Source organism: Pelobates fuscus, chromosome 6 (assembly GCF_036172605.1).
Source record: "Pelobates fuscus isolate aPelFus1 chromosome 6, aPelFus1.pri, whole genome shotgun sequence".
Classification (NCBI taxonomy): Eukaryota; Metazoa; Chordata; class Amphibia; order Anura; family Pelobatidae; genus Pelobates; species Pelobates fuscus.
Window position 1 is genome coordinate 219,962,256 of NC_086322.1, and position 18,124 is coordinate 219,980,379.

Here is an 18,124-nt window from a genome sequence, read left to right on the forward strand (position 1 = left end):
GAATCCTATTGAATCTGGGACAGTTGGGAGCTATGCATTAAATTACCTGGAATTTGATGTGAATCTGCAGTTATTCTAGTGTTACATTTACATTTATGGTATGCCTACTTGCATGATGAAGGTCTCAAACTAGATATGAGCCCCTATAATGCTTTGTAAGCCAAATGGCTTATAATAATTTGACGTTGCAGGAGAATGACCATTCATTCACGAGTACATTTTATTTGCAGAGTTTTAAGAAGTATTTAGAATCCACATGTTGGCTTACAAAATTGGATACACTTGGTCGAATTACTGACTTCCATTTAAGGATCAGGTTCACTGAGAACACTCTGTGAAATTAGAATATTTAGCATTGAGTGCATGAATTGCCTTTGTATTGGCATGTTTTATTCCACCCCCTCTGTTAAATTATATAAAAGAAACCAAACTAATCTGCCTTGACCTGGTTGAAGCATGCCTGTTAAAAGGTTCATATGCACACAGGTGATAAATATAGACATAAAGAGATGTTCTCGCATTCAGAATGTATGTAGATTAGTGCAGCTAGTTACTGTGTTTTTCTTTCTGCTGTCTGTTAATATGAAGCAAAAAAAACACCTGTCTATGCTTTCAAGGTGACAACAATTAAACCCATAGGAGCCGTCTTACAGCAGGTGCAAACAAAGGTAAATCCCCAGCTAGTATAAAACTACAGGTTCTACGATCCTTTGGTTTACCATCATGCACGATGGATCTCTAATCATCTGGGGAGCTACCTTTGACCACCACTGTCCTACAGTACATACATTTTTTTCCATTTAATTTTGCATAAATCATGAAAGTAAGACAAATACACAGAAAGCAACTGCAATTAACGTTATCTCAGAGATGTGTCATCAGCACAAGGAGAGCATTTTTGTGTTTTGTGTTTAAAGAATAGAATAACATGAGAAATCATTAATTGTGTATATATATAATTTTAAGAAACTTTCATGTACTTATCTGGATAACTGACCACACATTCGCCAAAGTGTGTCCATGCAGCATTCAAAATGATGAATCTGATTCTAGAACCAATTGTTTCTTTTGTTGAAACATTAATTCCTTATCACTATTAATTGCATGATTTTGCTATTACATGACGAAAAGTCATGATTTTATTAAAGACACGGAGGCGAGTATTGCATATCCCTTTCTTTACTGTTGACAAATAGCAGCAAAGGAAACATACAGAATGAAAAAAGAATGAACATGTGATAACGTAGGCCCCTCCCCCTCAGGTCCCAGTATAACAGGCAGCACTTCCCTTCCATTTCCCTCTTTCTGCAGATGCGACCAAAGAACAATGTCCATAACTAGAGTAATGCGAGAATAAAGTCCCAAGGAATAACAGAAAAAACCGAGGAGGTATAACATCACGAACTGGGAAGTGTGGCCGTAGAATTCATAGGACCGATGGAGGACAGCAGGAGGAGACCAATAAACCGGACCCTTGCTAGACGTCTTGCCAGGTTAAGCTGTGGAGACATAAAGGACAGGAGCCAACAGGTTAAAGTCGATACTTGTAACTAGTACAAGGTTACACCAGTGGGAACAAAGACCCTTGTATATACAATCCCACAAAACAATCAATGTTAACATATCCAGTAATATTGAAAACAACAATTATAAGGACGGCCCCACTTACCGTCCCAAACTATAACATAGGTGTATCGTGGTATGAGTAATATGGGTGGGGAGATATATACTTACCAGCGAGAGAGTAACAAAAAAGGGTGGGGCAATACTCGCCTCCGTGTCTTTAATAAAATCATGACTTTTCGTCATGTAATAGCAAAATCATGCAATTTTATAACAAGACACGGAGGCTCATATTGCAAGTTTAAAGCTGATCCATTATTACAGCGAATGTGTGTGGGGCCGGCCGAAAGTAGAATTCTCGGAAGGTAGATTCCCTAGACCAATCAGCTGTTCTCATAATGTCTTCCAGGCGGGCGCCCGCAGACATCATAGAAGAGGCCGAAGCCCCTCGTACTGAGTGGGCGCCGAACACTGTAGTGTCAATGCCCGCTTGGGCCAGCAGCCATTTCACCCAGCGTGATAAGGTAGTGCTGGAAACTGGGTGAAAAGGGGGGCGGAAAGATAAGAACAACTGACGGGAGGCAGTAGATCGGTGTGGTTCGGTGCGAGATTCGTATTCACGAAGGCAGGTCACTGGGCATAGCGAAGGAGAGGCAGGGAAACTAGGGTAGGATACCGCCTTGATGGAAGTCTTAGTGCGTCTGCTGATGTTAAAAGTTACCCCGTCCGGGGTGTATGACTTGGCATCGACATCCAGTGCACTGACATCCGAGACTCTCTTGCATGAGATGAGACAGAGCAGGCACACCAATTTGGCCGACAGCTGTTTGAGGGAGAGTCCTGCGTTAGCGGGCCAGGATGAGAGGAAAGTCAATACAACTGAAACATCCCAGGTCGTGGAGTAGCGGGGCCTGGGTGGCCTTGAAAATCTAGAGCCCTTGACGAGTCGGCACACTAGAGGGTGTTGTCCCGCGGGGCGGCCCTCGAAGCCTTGGTGAATCGCCGAGATAGCGGAACGGTAAAGGTTAATGGTCCTGTAAGCCTTACCGGCTTCGAAGAGAGACGTCAGGAACTGCAGGATCGTTGTTACAGGGGCCGAAACGGGATCCTCGTTCCGAGCCATGCACCAGCTAGCCCAAGCTCGCCAAGCTGACCCATATGCCCGTCTAGTGCCGGGAGCCCATGCTGCCGCCAATAAGAGTCTAGTTGCGTCCGAAACTCCTTGGATTTCCCAGGGTCCCCGGAGATTCGCCACGCCAGAAGTGGGAGAGAGCCCTCCAGCCGGAGGGGATGATAGCGACCCGTCGGGTCTTGTAGCAGGTCGTGGCGATCCGGCAGGAGTCGAGGGTAGTCCAACGTCATCTCGAGTATTTGGGGGAACCAAGACTGCGTCTCCCAGAATGGGGTGACCATGACTAGCTCCGCCCGGTGTTTGCGGGTCTGCAGGAGTGAGCGAGGGATCATGGAAAATGGGGGAAAGGCATAGAGGAGGCCTCCCTTCCACTCTTGTAGGAAGGCATCCGCTGCCTCCGCCATTGGGTCCGGCCTCCAGCTGAAGAAGCGTGGGAGTTGAGTATTGAGCCGGGAGGCGAAAAGGTCTATGGTAAATGGCCCCCAAAGAGATGATATGTTGGAGAACACCTTCCTGGCTAATCTCCAGTCGCTGGTGTCTGAAAGATAACGTGAACCCCAGTCCGCTTGGACGTTGTGCAGGCCAGGTAAGTACTCTGCGTAGACCATCAGGTTCCGCTCCAGGCAGAATTCCCAAAAATCTTTCGCCAACCTGGCCAGGACCGCCGACTGTGTACCACCCAGGTGGTTGACATATCTCACCGCCGAAACATTGTCCATGCGGAGCCGAATACATGATAGGGCACGGTCCTTGGCGAAGCTGCGGATGGCGAAGGAGCCTGCCAGAAGCTCCAGGGCATTGATATGTAGTCGGGTTTCGGACTCCGACCACCGGCCCCCAGTTGAGATGCCCTCGCAGTGGGCTCCCCAACCGTGTAGACTCGCATCCGAGTCGATCGTGAATTCCGGCGTTAAGCCGAAGATGGCTTTGCCATTCCACGCAGACAGGTTGAGAATCCACCATCGCAACTCGTCTTTCGTCTCGTTGTCCAGGGAGACTAGGTCTGCGTAGGATGCCCCGGCTCTTAGGTGAGCGATTTTTAGGCGCTGTAGCGCTCGGTAGTGGAGTGGGCCTGGGAACACGGCCTGGATTGAAGAGGCCAGTAGGCCTATGAGGCGTGCCAATTGGCGTAAGGTGAGCTGGGGTCGGATAAGGGCCCTGCGCAATTCTTTGCGGATGGAACGAATCTTGGATATCGGGAGACTCAGCGTCGCTGCCCCCGAATCCACTTGGAAACCTAGGAATTCCAAGCGGGTGGCGGGGGTCAGGCATGACTTCTCCCAGTTGATTATGAAACCTAAGCGTGACAGGAGGTTTATGGCTAGTCGTAGGTGTGAGAGGAGGGTGGAGCGCTCCTGAGCCATGAGTAGAATATCGTCTAGGTAGACGATTAGTCGAACTCCTCGACTGCGTAGCCAGGCCATAACGGGCCGTAGAAGTTTTGTGAAACACCACGGGGCTGAGGATAGGCCAAAGGGCAGACAGGTGAATCGCCATATTTCGTGTCGCCAGTAAAAGCGTAGGAGGTCCCGAGAGGCCTCCGCTATTGGCACTGTCAGGTACGCGTCTTTTAGGTCTAGTTTCGCTAGCCAGTCTCCGTGGAGGAGGAGATCCCTTAGCAGGTGAATACCCTCCATCTTGAAATGGCGGTACCTGACTACGGCATTGAGGGGGCGCAAATTTATGACTGGCCTCGATTGGCCGCCTTTCTTTTCCACTAGGAAGATATTGCTTATTACGCCCGCAGGGCTGGGGGGTGCTAGTTCGATAGCCCCTTTGAACTGGAGGGATGAAAGTTCTTCGTCGATCCGACCGCGATCCTGGATGGAAAAGCGGATCGGTCGAGGAGGGGGAATGTGTGTAGGGCGGCAGGTGAGTTCTATATGGAAGCCCTGAATAGTGGCCAGTACCCAGGGATCTGAAGTGATTTGTGACCAGGCTGGGAAAAAATGTTGGAGTCTGCCCCCTATGTAACCCGGAGAAGAAATGTGTGGTAGAAGGCAACTCACCGTATGGTCGTCTGGAGTTTGGGTTACTCCGAAGGCCTCTGGATCGCCATTGACGTCCACGGGATGGAAAAAACATGGGGCGGGAGGTCTCCTGGTATTGGTGATACTGTTGAAAGGAGCCTCTTCCCGTGCCACGGGATTGGGGATAGTTGCGGCCGGACAGACGGCTCCTGCTTCTGCCGGCCCTGGTAGAGACCCGCCCCTGGAATACTCGCCTCATGGAGGCCTGGGCCTTGTCTAGAGCCGTGAATGCCCCCACATAACGCCCCAAGTCTTTGATGAAGGAGTCTCCGAAGAGGAGTCCTTGGGCGTCTTTGCCCGCCTCCGTAAGGGCGAGGTTGGCTAGTTTTGGCTCAATTTTGAACAATATGGCTTTACGCCTTTCAATAGACAGGGAGGTATTTACGCTCCCAGCAATACAAATTGCTCTCTGGACCCAACCTCTAAGGTCTTCAGGGTCGACCATGCGGTTCTCCGCTCTGGCGTCTTCCGCCAAGTCAAATAATTTGGCCAAAGGCCCGAATATGTCCAGGTGCCTGTCCTGGCAGGACTTCAAAGCGGACTCTAGTCCTTTACGGGGGTTCCAGCCCAGTTTAGTGAGGAACTGGGTCATTTTTGGATCAACCTCTGGGGTGTCACACACCTTGTTAGGCACCAGAGGCCTAGGACACTCCGCCCTCAATTTGTTGCGGGCCGCCTTGCTTAAGGGTTTTCTGACCCAATTTTCCAGATATGTGGCAACGTGGTCGGCTGGGAGCCACTCCGCCGACCTCGGATGATGAAGGTCATCCGGATCGAAGAGTGGGACCCCCGAAGGATCCACGAGGGATGGCCCCGCAGCCGCAGGGTTCCTGGTCCCCGTCTCGCCTCCGGGCATCTCTGCCTGAGCAGAGGAAAGGAGGTCGAGAGCGCCATCGGCGGAATCCGCATCAGAGTCGGAATCTGACTCATTCATAGCCTCCTCATTTGACCCGATTTCTGAGTCGGTGCCGCTCTCAATCTGTGCTCTAGCACATTTCCAAAGCCGCGCCCGTTCTGCCTGGCGCGGAAAGGCTCTTTTGCGTGGATGGGACACGCTTTCTGGGGCGACCGAAGGTACGCCAGTCATGGTGTTTCTGGAGGCAGAGGAGTGTTTAGATTTACGGGCAGCCTTTTTGAAGTCCCCTTTAGATACCTCTCCCTGGGGTGTCGAGGTGCCCGAGAGTTGCTCGTCTGAAGGACGGGGCAAGAGGGCTTGTGAAATGGTGTGGGAGAGGGTGGAGGACATAGACCCCATAGCAGCCATAATGGCGTCTGTCACCGAGCGCTGTAGCGCCAGAAACTGTGGTCCATCGGGTTGGGTAGTCCCATCCGCCATAGAAGGCGAAATATCTGAGGTGACAGGGGCCTCAGTTCTGATTACTGGGGAATCCGACTCCCCAGAGTGAGCGGACCCAGTAGACAGTCTGGGTTTAGGCATGATCAAGGACGTATGGGTTAGTCACCCAAACAATCTAAGCAAAGGAAAAACGCTCTCACCAGGGCCCAGACCAGCGACACACTAAGAGGTAGGGACAGAATGACAGAAAATGGCCGCCGGGAATCTCGCGGGATTCGCGGCACCCGCAAGCTACGCGGAGGAATAATGAAACAAGAAGAAGTGCGCAGAGAGGCGCTCGAGCAGAAGAAACAGACAAGGTTACATAAGCAGGGGAGGTCTGGGCCCTGAGGCTAGTGTATAACGACACAATTACTAACCTTCGAAATAAAAGACTAAATAAATACAAATTAAATAAAAATCCATTAAATTATCAATGAATAGTATATAAGAGAAAATATGGCATGTACTTATCTTTGTGTCAGAGCAGCAAAGAAAGAGGGAAATGGAAGGGAAGTGCTGCCTGTTATACTGGGACCTGAGGGGGAGGGGCCTACGTTATCACATGTTCATTCTTTTTTCATTCTGTATGTTTCCTTTGCTGCTATTTGTCAACAGTAAAGAAAGGGATATGCAATATGAGCCTCCGTGTCTTGTTATAAAATTGCTAGTTTATGCCTCTTAGCTCGGCCATCATAATATGACATATCGGAGTTCTGCAAAATATAAAAAAGAACAATTATTGATACAAATTTGCGAGGCTGTAAGCCAGGGAAAGACCAGCGTATGCAGGCATGACTAAAATCTTATCTTTAATTGACAATATGATCAATGGTTTTTAAAGCATCTCATTGAGATCTGAAGGTTTAACTATGTATATCCAATTGACTTCTCAGTGGAGTAGCATTTTACATACCTGCCATCCTATCACATTAGATGTGTCTAGTTTATATATCTACATTCAGTCGCCTGAGGGAATTGGAGCTAATAGGACATGTACGAAAAAGGTTAACCTGGAACTGTCCTGATCAGATATATGGCATTAAAATATATATATTAAATATATATATTAAAAGTTAAATGATATGTGGGTATCAGCTGAGCACCAACGTGTGAGAATCTTTGCATGCCTTTTATCAAGACTTGTATATGCTGATATGTGTTCATGATTTGTTTTTCACCTTATGATTGTTTTTTTTTGTAACTTAATTTGTATTTGAATTACTATTTAACTGTCCCCCAAAAGTTACGTTAGAAAGTGTCTGTGATTTCACACACAAATTTTCTTAACGTGAGTTTTTGCATTAGGCGTATACCATGATATCTAGATCTGTTACTTTGTTACATGTAGTACACACGAGGTTTTAATCATAATTGATAAAAAATTAGATTATATACTCTATCTCGTATTTCACTGATCACTGGGATATACCACGTACTTCTAGCCATGAATACACTTCTATCATATGTCGTCCATTTTAATGAGGACGTGAGCAGTGTAGCTGGCTTGTGGGTGAGTGGATTTAAATTAGCTTAAAGCTGATCCTTACATTCAGGTGGAAAAAAAGCAATGTAGAAAAATTGACTTTATAAAAAAGTTTGTCAAAATTTTCTTTTAATTTTTTCAATAGTTTAAAATTTTTTAATGCACCGTTTTCTCCAAAATGGCATTTTCGCTTTAACAAGTGATCACCTTACCCATTTTTAACCCCAGAGAGCTAATTTTTTCCGGACACTATTACTCTTAGATTCTCTCTGAATTTTCAACCTATAAATTTACAGTGCTTGTTTTGTTAACTTTTTGTGCTTTGTTTCAGGTACTTTCTGTTGTGCGTTAACTACTTTTTCTATGGCGAGACCCTAGCGGATTACTTTGCAAACTATGTGCAGAGAGAAGAATTGCTTCAGTTCCTTATTCGCTACCATCGCTTCATTTCATTTGCACTTTATGTTATAGGTAATATTCAAGCTATAATAGCTTTACGGAAGCATGCTACTTTTTTCATTCCTGCTAAAATCACAGCAGATCAGATGGAATCCGAAACTGATTTATCTGATTAGCTTAAGTTGTGCATTTAAAGTATCAGCTGAGAGACATGTGGTTGGTACACAGGCCTCTTTAATGTCACTGAAAAATATTAAGTCAAAATCTAAACAAGCATAACTGTTCTAAGTAAGAAAAATAAATGTCACCGTGGAAGGTTTTGCTGTGTACAAATAATGCAAGAATCTATGACAAATCATTGTAATACAGTCACAGTATCAGGCACTAACTAAAGCTGGTTAAGGATAGGACTGATGTGTAAATTTCAATCCTCTGCGTTCAGTAATGAATGTTCAGTTTTAATCCTTTCTATTCTCATATCCATTAATTGACATTCAATGTTGGTATCGGTGGTATTTTTTTAAAATTTTTCATAGTTATTGCTTGTAAAGCTGGTAGGATTTCATTAACCCCTGGGCCTGTTCACTTTAAATACTATGCTTGCTCTGTGCGTGTTTTTGTAACCAGAACAAGTAAGATATAAGCCATTGCATGTTTTTGTTTTTTGTCACACAGGTTTCTGCATGTTTGTTATCAGCTTAGTGAAGAAGCAATATCGCCTGCAATTTTACATGGTGTGTATTAATACTCTTTCATTACTATAGCAAGCCTGTTTAGTATACCATACCTATTTAACAATCTGTCTGCATGGTGTTCGATTGGACATAACTGCTTGTGTTTCTTTAATTGTCAAACATTAGTCTTTCCGTATCTGCTTTGACATGTATGTGTGACTGGTGGCTGGCGAATGATTCATAATAAAGCCATGATACAAATGTGAAAATTACCACTTCAATGCTGAGGCTAGACCAGGGATGAACTTTAGGCTCACAAAGCATCATGATAGTTCTGCAACAGGATGTACTTCTGGTTGTCCCTAGCCTAGGCTTACTGTTCCCTGTGTTCCAGCACTGGTCTTCACCCATGAGAGAAATAAAGTTTCTCCTCTCGGGCTCCTTTTACTCCCTCTGAATGAGCTAGCATAAGAACAGTGAACGTTTATCTTCCCTCCCTTACTGTACTAGGGGCCAGAGGCTCACAACGTGCAAAGCGGCATTCTTGCAACCATCGATAGATGGTACAGTCTGCAATGGCAACTAGCATTAACCTTTTAAAGTATCTCTGATTGGTTTTAGCCAGGCAGTTAACCAGACTGCATATAGGAATTCTGCCTGCATGCAAGCAATATTCTTATGTTTTTGTAATTTTTGTTTGAAAGGCATATTCCCCAAATAGCATCATATATTTTACAGATACACGCATACACAAGATACTTGTCCTCGTTTAAATTTTTTACATTTATTTTTTACGTTTTTTACTTTTATAGGACAGATATGGTATTTGTTCTGGTATTGCAAAGCAGACCATATAATCTCTAAAACGTTTTTATCACCGCAAGGTTTATGTAAATGTATAAATGAATAACTAATACTGCAAATTTCCAAACCTCACTAACAATCTATTTTTTAAAATTTCAGTTTTGCTATAACTCTTGATATTTTTGACAGGTACCAAAATAACCTAAATGGTATGTCAACCTAAATTGTATGGCAACTGAAAATTACTTTAGTGACTCTTTATTCAACTATATTTATAAAAAAAGAAAAAAAAATCTACAAAATTAGAGGGGTTGTTAAGATGACTGTTTTTCTATTTTAGTTTATTTTGGGCCTAATGAATATTATGTACCTGTTTTAACTTTGTGGTCACACTGAAATATTAAAGGGTTAAGCCAAACACAGGGTTACTAAACAAAAAATAGTGATTTGAGAAAATATTGATTTTTGGATGGAGTAATCCCTACTGTGCTGTTCCTCTGCCCCCAGTGTGACCCCAAAGTTACAACAGGTACATAATCTTCATCAGGTCCCAAATAAACAACAATAGAAGAACAGTCATCTTAACAGCTGCAGGAAACTGGGCAATCCGTACAGAGGGATCCCTGCAGCAAAACAACTGGACCTTAGGGATGAGATTCCAATCCAACTTTTCAGGGTAGCAAAACAGAGGCTGGGTGGGGAAAAAACTGAAATAAAATGTGTGTGGAGTGTGTCTATGAATGTGTGTGTGTATGAATGTGTGTTCACTGCAGAACTGAACAGGTTAACGTTGTCCTTATTGTAGTTCCTGTTATTAATTCCTTGCAGTTTCTTTTTGAGTTTTTGAAAACTGTAATCACTACGTGGTGAATGTTGTCCACTCATTACAAATTCTAGGCTGTTTAAAAATAGTGACAAGGTTAGAAATGTGTCGGTTATTAGTGGCCGCTATTAAAATGTCTGCTAAACAGCAAGAACCTTATGCTGTAATAATACATTTCTCACATACCGGGCAATGGATGGGGGTTGTAAAATAAAGTAAGGGATTTGAACAGATCACTGTCCACCCACAGTGGGGCTATTATTTAAAAAAAGTGGGGGGAACATATTGTCACTCCATATCCATGTCCATGTGGTCAGTGGTTGTGAGTTATAATTAATAAATGGAGAGGGATTTTGTGTCCCTCCCAGCCCTTCACCCTTAGGCTGTGGGTGGAGGCTATTAAATTAAAATTACCTAGGGAAACATAGTTGCACTCCCAAACCCCACCATGCTGCCTATAAGTGGGAACCAGGCAAGCAATATTACATTTCACCCTCTCTAATACGAAGTCAAAAGCCCCCACCCACGGCTTATGGATGTGGGCTGGAGGTGCACTCAAATACGGACCACGGATGAGGATTGGGGAGGATACCAAGTTCCCCCCATTTATCAGTTTAATTAATTGATCCCTTGGGGCAGGGTTGGACACTAACACTAACACACACACTAACACACACACACACACTAACACACACACTCACTAACACACACACACACTCACTAACACACACTCACTAACTAACACACACACACTCACTAACACACACACACTCACACACACACTCACTAACACTAACACACACACTAACACTCACACACACACTCACTAACACTAACACACACACTAACACTAACACACACACTCTAACACTAACACACACACACACTCACTCACTAACACTAACACACTCACTAACACACACACTCACTAACACTAACACACTCACTAACATACACACACTCACTAACACTAACACACACTCACTAACACACTCAAACTTTTTTTTTTTTTTAAATCCCCCCAGCCTCCTTACCTGTGGGAGAGCTGGGGGGATTCCCTGGGGTCCAGTGGTGTTGCTGGCCCTGCTGTCACCCGGCTGGCTGGCGGGCGCGCGAGGGAGCACTGTCCCCTGGGTGCTCCCTCTTCAGCTCCCTCGCGCGCCGCGTACTGATGCCGGAGCCGGAAGATGACGTCATCTTCCGGCTCCGGTTTCAGTGCGGTGCGCGAGGGAGCTGAAGAGGGAGCACCCAGGGGACAGTGCTCCCTCGCGCGCCCGCCAGCCAGCCGGGTGACAGCAGGGCCAGCCTCGGGGGGCCCGGAGGTGGCCGGCTCCTGGGCCCCCCAGCAGAAGAGGCTGGCCCAGTGACCTACATACCTGGGTCGCAGGGCGGCCGGGCCCCCTGTTGGGCCGGGCCCGGTCGCAGCCGCGACCCCTGCGACCCTGGTATGTACGCCACAAAGCAGCAATAGCTTCCCAGTTGCTAGTCATTTATTACAGCAAGTAGCCACTCGCTGCTTGCTTTTTAGTGGACATGCCCCGACTTGCAGCATGGAGGAAGTAATAAACTGCTTAACCTGTGGGTTTCAATATGACCCCCACATTAGTATATTTTTTTTTATATATTTTTTTTTTTAACTATTTATTAGCTGGTTGGTAATGTTGCCAGCAGACCAATAGTAAAAAAATAATAAAAAATTATGTATTCAGTTTTTCGCTGTCAAGGATTCAGTCAACGATAAATTACATTGAAAAGCAGAATCCGATCTTTTCAGTGCAAAAACATTATCAATTTTCAATATTTTTCAAAATGTATTCTTATTCAAGCCAATATTTATCAGCTACCACATTTAATAATAATAATGTAATCAATTTTAACTAATAAAAGGCTTATCGGGAGCCAATAAGCAGCTAATAAATGTTATTTATTGGGCTGTTACGTGGGCTTGATTTTTTACTTTTTCATTGCTAAACAATTCAAAATAAAATCTAGAAAAATCAATAACCGCTCCTTTCGTATTATCAAGTGCTTGGAGATTGTATTCAGCGTTTGGTAGAGAAATTTTAGTAGGCTACCTTTACTTCTCCCTTTATGGTACATGAGGACAGAATAAGGGGAGGACTTGCGCAGCACAGAGGGAAGGGCCGTGCCACCATTGGTTGCCTATTGCCAGTATCCTCTGCATGCTGATGACAGATGCCCATAATGTACAGCATTTACACAAGCCAGCCCTAACTCTTGTTTGATTTGGCTAATGAAGCTCCCGGAGGTAGAGGTAGACCTCCAGCAGGAAACTGCTATATCTATGTAATAGCAACATTTCAAACAGACTCCAAGCACTGTGACCATTTCAAGTCACTGAAGTGTCATCATTCTTGGAGTAACCCTCAAATCAATTGATCAATATCTTTAAATTAATGGCCACTCAGTGTAGTTTTGTAGCTAAGAGATTTTGTTAAGGTAAAACTAGAAGTTATTTTCTTAGTTCTTCATTTATCACATTGTTTTGTTTATAACTGCTCTGATTGTTGTATTGTTACCCTATCAACAGTTTGGCTGGACCCATGTCACTTTGCTGATCACTGTCACTCAATCTCATCTAGTCATCCAAAACCTTTTTGAAGGGATGATCTGGTAAGGATCGACACCAATTCACTTTTTAAAGACTCGTATTGTAATTTATGTTGTGTGCTATTCATAACCATGTACATGCAATGGGCAATTGATGTATAAAGCTACACTTTTTAAATTAGATTTTGACCTTATTACCTTGCAGTTTAGTGTAATACTTTTTCTACTTTTTACTTTTACTTTTTTTTTTGTCTTACATTTTTGGGGGGTTGGAACATTGAATGCTGTAGAAAGGTAGAAGTACAACAAAGATATCAATGTAAAATGAATGAAGAGCAGGATTGAGAAATATGATTGGAAAGCAGAATGAGCATACTTAGTGGAAGAGCATGGGAGGAAGACATGAAATACGTAGAGGGGATACATTGGGAAGATGAACAAGATGAATGGGCAAAAAGCAGAGAATAGGAAACAATATTGTAGCAGAACAGGATGGAAGAACATTTGAGGGAGTCAAGTGAAGAATTTAGAGAAGAAGCCCTAGGCAAGAACTAAAGTTGGTCATTGTTCCAGATTACTAGGACACTATTGGCATGTTCAAACTTTCAAAGATGTAAGCTTTGCTTGTAGAGGAGGCAGACTATATTTTAACCCCTTAAGGACCAAACTTCTGGAATAAAAGGGAATCATGACATGTCACACATGTCATGTGTCCTTAAGGGATTAACACAGTTGTCTTCCTCAAAAATAGGTTTAATATAATTTTTTCAATTGGGTTCTCAGAATTCTGGTAAAGCTTGTTCTTATGAGTAAGGGTTTAAAATTTCTGCAAGAATAAATATCAATATGTAATATGTCATTAAGGTCTTAATTTAATAAGCTTCCCAAAGTATTCAATACTGTTAGAAAAGCTTGTCAAAGGATGTGCCTACAGAAGTCACCATTAAAGTCTATGGGAATTTTTCTAGATCCATCATTTGGAAAGTTTTTCTAACAGTATTGAATCATTTGGAAACTTATTAAATTGAGGTTTGCTATATGCTACTTTGTGTATATGCATATAACTGACTGTAGGTCTGGACATACACACAGTATGTAGTTTAGATAGACTGATAAAACTATATCAAGTCCGTGCATAAAGTAGTTTTGGCCTTCTGCAGCTGTTAATGGTTACACATGCTGGTCAAATTGTCCGAGCCATGAATCTTTAAAGCTAAGCATAATGACCAAAAATGGTAAATCCTTAACTCAAAGATTTATTTTAGAATCTATAACTTTTTACCTTCATGCTGTTTATAGTAAGAAATATACCATTAGTGATGTCCCGAACGGTTCGCTGGCGAATAGTTCCTGGCGAACATCGCATGTTCGCGTTCGCCATGGACGGCGAACATATGCGATGTTCGGTCCGCCCACTATTCGTCATCATTGAGTAAACTTTGACCCTGTACCTCACAGTCAGCAGACACATTCCAGCCAATCAGCAGCAGACCCTCTCTCCCAGACACTCCCACCTCCTAGACAGCATACAATTTAGATTAATTCTGAAGCTACATTCTTTTTTATTTGTGTGTTTATTATACATTATCCCCCCATAGCCAGTAACCTGTGTTTATTATACATTATCCTCCCATAGCCAGTAACCTGTGTTTATTATACATTATCCTCCCATAGCCAGTAACCTGTGTTTATTATACATTATCCCCCCAGAGCCAGTAACCTGTGTTTATTATACATTATCCTCCCATAGCCAGTAACCTGTGTTTATTATACATTATCCTCCCCATAGCCAGTAACCTGTGTTTATTATACATTATCCTCCCCATAGCCAGTAACCTGTGTTTATTATACATTATCCTCCCCATAGCCAGTAACCTGTGTTTATTATACATTATCCTCCCATAGCCAGTAACCTGTGTTTATTATACATTATCCTCCCATAACCAGTAACCTGTGTTTATTATACATTATACCCCCATAACCAGTAACCTGTGTTTATTATACATTATACCCCCATAGCCAGTAACCTGTGTTTATTATACATTATCCCTCCATAGCCAGTAACCTGTGTTTATTATACATTATCCCTCTATAGCCAGTAACCTGTGTTTATTATACATTATCCCCCCATAGCCAGTAACCTGTGTTTATTATACATTATCCATCCATAGCCAGTAACCTGTGTTTATTATACATTATCCCTCTATAGCCAGTAACCTGTGTTTATTATACATTATCCCCCCATAGCCAGTAACCTGTGCTTATTATACATTATAATAACCTGTGCTTATTATACATTATCTCCCCCATAGCCAGTAACCTCTGTTTATTATACATTATCCCCCACAACCAGTAACCTATGTTTATTATACATTATCCCCCCATAGCCTAGTAACCTGTGTTTATTATACATTATCCCCCATAGTCATTTATCGTTGGACCTAGGCAGCATGATGTCTTAGGCCGGCCCAGAGAGTGAGTGAGTGAATAATATAATATATATGTTCAGACACATATTAGTAATATATGTAAATCGGGTTCATGCAAAGAGGGTGAAAAGGTATTAAAGAAAAACACACTTATTGCATCGAATTTACAAAGCCAAACTTTTAAAAGCTTTCCTCATTTCTTTCTCGGGATGAGGAATATATCGGTTGTAGACTGAGGATTTCCATCTGTGGGTTTTAACATTTTCCTGCCTATTGACGTCTATGGCGGTTCGCCCGTTCGCGAACATTTGCGGAAATTCGCGTTCGCCGTTCGCGACATCACTATATACCATTTTAAAATTACTTTTTAATTTGTACTTACAATTCGTTTCCATCAGTTGGGAAGATATCAAGATAGGACTAGGAGTAATGCATGAGCTTTTCTCCCATACGTCCTGCTTATTTTTCTGATATTCCCCACTGTGTCATTTATGTGTTTCCCTCCCGTGCTCTTCCATCAAGTTTGCCCTGGCCTGCTTTAGAATAAGGGAGCGATTAGGACAGAACTTGGCAAATTTCCCTTAACACTTTGACAATGTTGGAACGTGCCTGTACATTGGGGTGTACGGACTCAACGTATAGTGTTGGTGTGAGCAGGGTTAAATCCCTCCACACAGCAGGAAACCCAACAATGAGGCTCCCCTCTGTCAACAGGGACCATTTTTAGTGGCCTCTAACTAACCAATGAGCTATAAGTGGGACTGGAACTCAAACTGGAAGCATTTAACTTTGTTCAGATTGTGATCAGTGCTGGGCTTTACCAACTGCCCAGCACTGATCACTGTGTAATCGGTTGGGAAGCAGGCTCCATTGATAAATATATTGTAATTAATTATAAAAACGGACAGCAGATGGTGGTCACAGACCACTCTTTACTGTATTAACTATGAAACCCATCTTTCGATATTAGCAGAGGGTTTCCTTAGGGTTAGGTTATTGGTGAGTTTGGGGTTAGGGTAGGGTAAGGGTTAGGGTTAATGTAGGAATAGTGTTGGATTAAGGTAAGTGTTAATATTGGGTTTGTTTTAGGGTTAGGTATAGTGTAGATTTATTGGCAAAGTTAGAGTAGGTATTTGTTAAGGAGCTCTGGACCAGAGTAGGGTCTCTCATTCTTTTTTTACCTCCCTTCCTTGGTTCAGTTGCTTCAGCATCAGAGTACAGTGAATAAAGTGCACTTCCTCATACACGAGACTTGGTGATGGTAAATCAAGAACTGATTTATTGGCACAACACACACATATTTATACAGTGTTGAATATATATTCACCCTCTAAGGGTGATCAACATACGTCTGGGCTGATCATTGTTCATCTCCTGCTGAGTCTTCTCCAGACAGGGGGCCAGGGAATCGAGACCCCAATGTCCCCACCAATAGAAAGCACCCCCACAATCAACGTATACCCTGATGGTGTATCCCACCAGCTCTATCCAGCCAAAAAGCTTTCTGATTGTATGGAGGTTTTTTTTTTTTTTTTTTAATTCTTTATTTTTGAAGTGCATGATAATCAAACAGGAGAACTCGTCATGCCCCAACAGTGTGGACATGTATATAACCAGATATATGTTAACAGTAGGTTAGCACGGAGATAGATCAGCAATTTTTATATAGCATATAATATAATGACATGAACAAAGTCAATGTTCCTATCTATCAGATCAAGGCATAACAGCCTTGTTGGCGGTAACTGTTCTAAACATGTTGGGTAAAGTTTTGCTGTCTGATAGAGAATGGGAGCTTATTTCGGGAGAGGTAGGCTTGTTAGAGTAAACTGCCTCTCTACGTTGAATCCCTATCGAGACATGCGAAAACTGCAAAGACAGTATTACAATAGAAGGTTATGCAGGCTTACAGCTATGCGAGGTAAAGACATAAACTGTTCAGTAAGTTAAGCATTATGTCGCACCGGCGGTGTCAGGATATATCAACAAACAACATACCATATAACTTCTGTAGGGTCTGCGCCGTTTTTAAATTTTAATTTTGCTGAAGTGACAGGCATATGTGGCGTTTTTGTCTCAGCGCTGCTCTCAGTGTCTAAGTCTCTGAATACTTGGGAATTAAGTTAGTTGAAGTCGTGTGGTGATGCGGCTAGTTGAGCTATGTCTTGTGTTGTTGTGTCTAATAGACTTTGGGATTGTTGTGGGAGTGTGCTGTAGTCTACTAGTTTTTAGAATATTATGGCTTCTGCATAAGCACAGGTTTCCCCCTTAGAGGGGTACCTGGAGCGCGCGTCCCCCTAGTGGCCTATGGGGTAGGTTGGCTCCCATAAGGATGTTCCTTATTTATGGAGTCGCGAGGGTGGGAATCACCTGGGTGAGGTGACCTGTCGCGTTATCCCCTGTATGGAGGAGGGAGTAGGTAGGTTTGTGTGTTATGTGTCCCTCGAGTTGTCGCTCCTAGGTGAGCTGGTTGTCTGCTCCACTGCCCTGCTGAGTCTGTCGGACTGTGGGATGTGCTCGGTGGCAGTGGTGTGCTGAGTGAGTGAAAGAGCGTTCTCGCGTGGGGGCGTGTAAAGAAAAAGAGGGTAGCCACCCCGGATAGCCACCCATCTTAGTAAGATGGAGAAACACTGACATTTGGTGCCTGGTCTTAAAAGATGTGGGTGTCTCTCCTCTCAACTTACGGTTAGTATGGGTGATGTGTGTGTCTGGCTCAGCTACAAAGTGTTATGTTATAATAAAATAAAATAAAATCGGAGAAATAAGTAAACAAAAAGACAAGGCAATATGAAAGTCAATTTGCACTAGAGAAGTGTGGAGAGCTCCACGGATGTCCAGAGCGTTCTCTTTTTCTCTGGTAAGAATATCCGTTGTTCA

General features: G+C 43.4%; 1 protein-coding gene across 1 annotated transcript in view; it reads left to right on the top strand.

Moving 5' to 3' along the window:
* CDS1 (CDP-diacylglycerol synthase 1) overlaps positions 1–18,124 on the top strand; it is an 81,814-nt gene that overhangs the window by 50,037 nt on the left and 13,653 nt on the right. Inside the window, exons 5-7 of the mRNA XM_063458755.1 lie at positions 7,879–8,018; positions 8,622–8,680; positions 12,799–12,881. Coding sequence (XP_063314825.1) covers positions 7,879–8,018; positions 8,622–8,680; positions 12,799–12,881 — 282 coding nt within the window. The remainder of the gene's footprint in view (positions 1–7,878; positions 8,019–8,621; positions 8,681–12,798; positions 12,882–18,124) is intronic.